The 5,995-nt window shown below is 45.1% G+C and overlaps 3 protein-coding genes across 3 annotated transcripts; 1 reads left to right on the top strand and 2 right to left on the bottom strand.

Moving 5' to 3' along the window:
- Positions 1-995: 995 nt before the first annotated feature.
- Positions 996-1,964, bottom strand: LOC113210101 (DNA-binding transcriptional regulator BolA-like). The gene is made up of 4 exons (XM_026427930.2): positions 1,799-1,964; positions 1,431-1,633; positions 1,289-1,357; positions 996-1,194 (listed from the first exon to the last, which is right to left on the bottom strand). The coding sequence occupies exons 1-4, from the start codon at positions 1,830-1,832 to the stop codon at positions 1,114-1,116; spliced, it is 387 nt and encodes a 128-aa protein (XP_026283715.1). The 5' UTR covers positions 1,833-1,964; the 3' UTR covers positions 996-1,113.
- Positions 1,965-2,227: 263 nt separating this feature from the next.
- On the top strand, positions 2,228-4,991 carry LOC113210099 (spermine oxidase-like). Its single transcript, XM_026427927.2, has 8 exons — positions 2,228-2,447; positions 2,525-2,777; positions 2,854-3,073; positions 3,204-3,443; positions 3,530-3,667; positions 3,745-3,944; positions 4,024-4,147; positions 4,255-4,991. The coding sequence occupies exons 1-8, from the start codon at positions 2,297-2,299 to the stop codon at positions 4,387-4,389; spliced, it is 1,461 nt and encodes a 486-aa protein (XP_026283712.1). The 5' UTR covers positions 2,228-2,296; the 3' UTR covers positions 4,390-4,991.
- On the bottom strand, positions 4,422-5,824 carry LOC113210100 (uncharacterized; the record flags this gene model as incomplete). The annotated part of the gene is given in 2 exon segments (XM_026427928.2): positions 4,422-5,262; positions 5,492-5,824. Coding segments are annotated over 2 exon segments (425 nt in total), but the record flags the coding sequence as incomplete, so codon positions are not given.
- Positions 5,825-5,995: the final 171 nt, after the last annotated feature.

Below are 5,995 nucleotides of genomic sequence, written 5' to 3'. Positions count from 1 at the left end.
GGTGGCTCTTGTCGGTCCGCTCGGTCCGCTCCGACCCGGGCCTCCATCGCCGTTTGTTTGTTGTTGCCCTGCCTCAAGCCTGATGCTGATGGCCTCCCCCGGATAGCCTGATGGCTGGAGGGGTCGGCGAGGCACGGCGCGACCGCCACCGCCACCTGACCGCCACCAGGACAGAGAGGCACCGACTCGGACGGGGTGGAAGACGGGTGCTGGGGGGGCTGGGGTCCGGGTAGGCACCCGCGCCGCAGCACCGGCCGCCGGGTTGCCTACCCTTCGGTGGTCGGGCGCCCCCAGAGGGCGGACGCTGCTGGGGAGGCCAGTGAGTGCACGTACCCCGCGCACACCGCGGGCGGCGCGGCCCGCCGAGCAGTACGTACGGCCGAGTGCAACTTGGTTCGTTATTAGTTGGGTTTCCCCGCCGCTCGGGACTGAGGCCGCCGCCGCCGTCGCCACCCATGCATGCAGGACTGCCGGCAGTGTGTTTCAAGCCGACAACACCATCAACATCACACTGCTTGTTCGTAGCGTGCTCGCCAGCAGCCGACCATCCTAAAAGATGCGGCAATTAGAATCATTGTTCCCAGAAATCATTTTGAGAAAAATATAAAAGCTAGCTGACACCTTAAAGTTACTTATATATTCATTATGTTTAGTCAAAAGGTTTTTAAGGTATCATCTGCTAAAAATATCTCGACCTTGGCATCATTGTTTCAAGGTCAAAAAATCTGGCCATTCGATATTAGTGAATCCAGGCTCAGGTTCTCAGTCATTCAGGGGCAGATGGTTCCCGCTCGCATTTGTTTGATTTGGGGGGGGGGGGGAGAGAGTCCTGGGATGCAACAGCAGTAGCTCGACGGAGCTCTAGTTTAAATGTGTTCATCCTGTTCTTTCTTATTCACTCTAGCTTATGAAATCCGACCTTTTCTCGGGGTGGGGAGGGGGAGGGGGACAGGGGTTGCGCCAAATGGGAATAAACATAATTAAAACTTGGTCAGTTATGTTTGTCATATGTTTATTACGCAATATTTACATTTCATTGTCTCTCCTACCAAAGCGTCACCCACCCCACCCCACTCCCCTTCCTCAAAAAAGAAAAAAAATATTATGAAAAATCTATTTCCCAAACCCTCCTCGACATTTGGGGCTTGGCTCAACCTCCTTGGAGCTGCATTCCCACTGATCTGGTGTTTTCGCCTGTTGCAAGTAGGGAACATAAAGGTAAGTAATGGTAATGTAGTCGTATTTTGCCTAATAAATTACTTGACAATAAAGATGGAATCATCCTTACCACAATAGACAGAGCATGGACCCCACTTTTAAGTTCATCAGCCAGTATTTCATTTACAGCACGATGCCTCTAATTTTAAAAAGATAATTTATTATATTGTTTTTGCGGGTTTTCTGTTTATTAACTAGCAAGTCACACTAACCTGGATTAATGGTTTTCCCTCAAATTGTGGAGATACGATTACAACTTTGAAATGGGTTTCTGATCCTTTGGGGACATTGTGCATGTACGATTCATTAAATAGCTCCAGGTGTACAGGCTTCAGGTTTGCCTCCAATTTCCTGTACATAATATCCTCAACCGGTCCATTTCCTTTTAACGATGCACTAGCCATTTTAAAAATTCCTGTTAGCGGCAAATAAAAACACGATTCTGCTTTAAAATGATGTTCCCTCCTGCCCGTAACTTATCAGTAACTAACATAACCTAACAAATAGTAAAAGTTAAAACTAATTAATAGCAGGACATGTCAAAAAAATTGATGGACGGAGAAAAACAGTAAATTCCAACCTGAATTATGAAATCTTCTGAACACTACACTCATTTCAAAGTGTCCAAAGAAATAAAATACTTGCTCTTCAACTCAACTCTTCAGCCGTTTTGTACTTGTTATTGTTGTTGTTTCAAACCATCATCACCACTGCCAGCAGTGCGGAACAAAATAGGTGGTAGTGTGCTAAAAATGACACAAAGTTAAGCTGAGATATTAATAGAAACCTTTCATAATTATCAACATTTCTGTACTGAAAACCTTCAAAAATTTTACAGTGTCGCCCTTACACCCGTCGAGTTGATCATCGTGGACTTTTTGTAAGTTTCGCAGTCTGCTTTCAGATCGTCGTCTGTTAGCGCCGTCTGCTATCTTTGTTTATTTGTTTTGATTGCAATTTTATTGACCAATATCAGGAAATTTGTTATTCTGCCTCTGCCGGTTATTAGGTGGAGCTCTAAAGACGGCGTCTAAGATCCGTTCAGGGCACTTGTCGCTAAAGGAGTCGTTGTGTCAGCATGACATCCCATTACAAGGTGGTCGTTGTGGGGGCCGGTGCTGCCGGCATAGCCGCAGGTACCAAGCTTCTTGAGAAGGGATTCACAGACTTTGTGATTCTTGAGTCCGAATTCAGAATAGGAGGAAGAATTCATACTGTTGCATTTAATGGTATGAACATAAGTAACTGAATCCTTGGTGTACATGAATTTTTTTTCCGTGGTACCTTTACAACTTGTTGTGTTTAGATAATCTGGTTGATCTTGGAGCCCAATATTGTCATGGACAAACCGGCAATGTTGTGTATGAAATGGCTAGCCCTTTCAATATTTTGGAGTCTTCGGTGACTGGAACTAATATGGGGTTTGCTCTATCGAATGGTGAAGAGTTTCCGCGAGAGTTAGCAGAGGGTATGATGACAGTTTGTCTCGAGATAATGGAAGAATCTAAGACACAAAATATAAGCCCCAACGAATGCCTAGGCCAGTACATGACCTCACAGTGAGTTTTCTGCAATTCTAATGATTTGGCCTACTTACTACTACCCATGTCTGTCTAAGCTTTTTTTGTCTTCTAGGTTTGGGAAATATGTAGATGCTGATTGTAAAACACAGAAGCAACGTGATTTGTGTTGGAGCTTCCTGGATTGGTTCCATCGGTTTGAAAATGCTAGTGATGGGTCAGATTCTTGGTTTGAAACATCCCTCTTAGGCAACAGTGAATACAGAGAATGTGAGGGTGATCTCACTCTCTCATGGAAAAATGTTGGTTTTAAACGAATCCTGGATATTATGATGGTAAGGAAACAGTATTCAAAATTTTTTTTTTTGTTCTCTTCTCTCTTTATCTACACTCCTTTCATGTAACTTTGGGTGTTTTACTTCAGATTACTTTCATGTTTCACTTTTGCCTTATTATCCTTGACAGCGGAGATGCCCGAATCCTGCCATGCTTATTAGGTTGGAGCCTAAAATACATTTGGGAAAGGAAGTTACAAAGATTCAGTGGGAATGTAATTCTAGCGGCCATATCTTGTTGCATTGCTTAGATGGATCAAAGTATACTGCAGAGAAAGTCCTCCTGACTGTCTCACTGGGGGTGCTAAAAGAACAATCTGGTCATCTTTTTGAGCCAGAGTTACCAGAGGCAAAACTAACTGTCATAAGAGTAAGTAAATTTAAAATGAAACATTGAATTACTGTCGGCCATTTACTTTGTATTTAGAACTTAAGAGGTGCACTCTTTTTCCACAGGGCCTATCCATGGGTACAGTGAATAAAATCTTGCTGAAATTTACTGAAATTTGGTGGCCGAAAGACATAGCTGGGTTCAGTTTTATTTGGACACAAGCTGACACAGCAGAATTTAAGGAGAATCTTTCAGAAGATAGTGTAAGTAGGTCACTAAGTAATTCATCACTATTGCCTCAACTAGACCTTTGAACATTGCCCTTTGTTTGTTTCCATAGAACAAAAAGTGGCTTTTAGATGTATTTGGGTTCTACCAATATCACAGCCAGCCGGGTGTATTATGTGGCTGGGTTGTCGGAGAATCTGCCCGCATCATGGAAAATTGTACAATAGATGTGATAAAAGCTGGATGTCAAGAGTTGCTAGAAAGATTTTTGGGTGATACTTATCAAATACCACTTATTCATTCATTGATCAGGTGAGTAGACCTCTAATCTGATGTGTTCTGCTATGTTTAAAACTTTGTGTATCTGCACATTTTACTCTTTTATTTTTAGATCGAGTTGGTATTCAAACCGCAACTTCAGAGGTTCTTATAGTTTCCGTAGCATGGAAAGTGAACAGCTAGGAGCAAAGGCCACTGGACTTGCAGAGCCCGTGTTGAACTCAAAAAATGAGGAGGTGGGTTTGATTGTTTGTTGTTTTCTTTCCAAAAAATGGATCTTGCTGGGTGCGCTATTGAAGATTTTGTCTTTCAAACATTAACTTTGTTTGTAACTTACACGCAGGTGTTGCTGTTCGCTGGAGAAGCCACTCATGAGCATTTCTTCTCGACTGTGCATGGAGCTATAGAGTCTGGGTGGCGAGAAGCAAATCGCATCACAGAACATTACAAAAGTGAAACAGAAGTTGAGAATATTTGAAAGTGGCAGAGAAGTAAATAAGATACATCAAGACCAATTTTTTCACTTTTTATAATTTACTTTTCAAATGATGTAAAACCAATGTGAACATTCTTTAATATAGTTTTGTCAATATAATTAGATTTATAAACAGTTCACAATTTATCTTTAGACTGCTACATTATGCGAAATTTGGGTATGGGGGAAACATTGATGTCGGCAGTTAGCCTTAGTAAAAGTGTTCCTTCTCTTCAGTCATTTTTAAAATTTTGTTTTGTTTTGTATTTCCTTCTATTTAATGTAAGATTTATAATGTACCTTTTTATGCCAAAGATAGTTATAGTATTGTATTTATCTCATTCCAGTTTTTTATTGAATGTATTTATTTAGACTAAGTTATACTGAAAAACCAAAGACAAGCATTATTTGTACTTTTAAAAATTCTTTCTCACGTTTTGTGCCTTCGTAAAGGGGCTAAAACTTTTAGAATCCCTGGTTCAGTCCAGTCGTACCACCTTTCGGTGTACAGCCTCCTTATCAATTAAATGAGTCATGGCCAGTCAAGTACTACAATTTTTCAGGCTTGAGCAACAAAAACCACGAGTGAGCTTTTTTTTTCATTCCACTCACAGCCCTCCCTCCGTTCCCCAGCCAGCCCTACAAACAAAAGTGTTTGAGCGTCGCGCTCGGCTGCTGGAGAGATGCGCCGAGACGTTCACAGAGACGCCTCTCTACTGGTGCCTCGCTGGTAGGGCTCGCCGCCGGTCTCGAAGTAGGAGCGCAGGCTGTGCTCCACGACCATTCATCGCACGTAGCTGAGCGTGGAGCGGAAGCGCCAGAACTGGTAGCCCTGGTAGCCCACCATGACCAGGGCTCCCAGGACGAGCAGGGTGTCTGCAAGACGGAAATAAGGCAGGTAATGCAGCTGTTTTTGGAGTTGTTTTTTTTGCGTGCGCTCCCTTTTTTAGTCACAAAACACGAGAGAGAGGGATGGCCATGCAAAACATTCACCTGGACAGTATGGGCAGCAAATACGTTTTTTCATACACTCAAAATTTGATGGTTTAACTTTGTACAAAAATAAAAGATACCAAAAATCCAATAAATGCCCTGGGCTACTCACAGGCGACGGTCATGCCGGTCCAGTCCTCGCAGAGGTCCCACTGGTAGGGGAAGGCGACGTGCGGCCGCACCCTCGGCTGCACTACCGGCGGCACCAGCACGTCGGTCTTGTCAGCAGGGAGGACCGCGTTGAGGCCATCCTGGAGCTTGACGGTCGTGTCCTGCATGCCCTGTATCTGCATAGTCTCCCTGGCGTAAGTGCAGGGCAGCGCCACCTTGATCCGGGTGGTCTGGTCGGACGCGCTCAGCAGCTGCATGTCCAGCAGCTCCGTCTCGGCCCACAGGCCGGCCACCGAGGCCGAGCCCTCATCGAAGTCCAGCGTCACCATCAGTCCTGCGAGGGTCACCAGGTGAGAGAGGGGCAGCACCATCTTCTGCACCTCGACAGACGGGACCTCCCGGTGGCGCGCGGGGTAGGCCGCCCGCCGCTCCGGCCTGCAGCGCGGCGCGGCCCGCCCCGCCCCTGCTGGGCTGCCGCCTGTGGGCCGGGGGGTAGGCCGCCCGC

This window comes from Frankliniella occidentalis, unplaced genomic scaffold (assembly GCF_000697945.3).
Source record: "Frankliniella occidentalis isolate FOCC.00 unplaced genomic scaffold, Focc_3.1 Scaffold75, whole genome shotgun sequence".
Taxonomy (NCBI): domain Eukaryota; kingdom Metazoa; phylum Arthropoda; class Insecta; order Thysanoptera; family Thripidae; genus Frankliniella; species Frankliniella occidentalis.
Note: the sequence above shows the minus strand (reverse complement) of the source record. Positions and strands in the feature narration are given on the sequence as shown.

What these genes read in the sequence shown, in the direction of transcription:
- LOC113210101 (XM_026427930.2), bottom strand. Translation starts at nt 1,832, where the DNA reads ATGAGTGTAGTGTTCAGAAGATTTCATAATTCAG. An exon ending in CAGAAGATTTCATAATTCAG is followed by an intron (nt 1,634 to 1,798) that starts GTTGGAATTTAC and finishes TGCCGCTAACAG; the next exon opens with GAATTTTTAAAATGGCTAGT. An exon ending in AGGGAAAACCATTAATCCAG is followed by an intron (nt 1,358 to 1,430) that starts GTTAGTGTGACT and finishes TTTTAAAATTAG; the next exon opens with AGGCATCGTGCTGTAAATGA.
- LOC113210099 (XM_026427927.2), top strand. Translation starts at nt 2,297, where the DNA reads ATGACATCCCATTACAAGGTGGTCGTTGTGGGGGCCGGTGCTGCCGGC. An exon ending in GAATCCTGGATATTATGATG is followed by an intron (nt 3,074 to 3,203) that starts GTAAGGAAACAG and finishes TATCCTTGACAG; the next exon opens with CGGAGATGCCCGAATCCTGC. An exon ending in CAAAACTAACTGTCATAAGA is followed by an intron (nt 3,444 to 3,529) that starts GTAAGTAAATTT and finishes CTTTTTCCACAG; the next exon opens with GGCCTATCCATGGGTACAGT.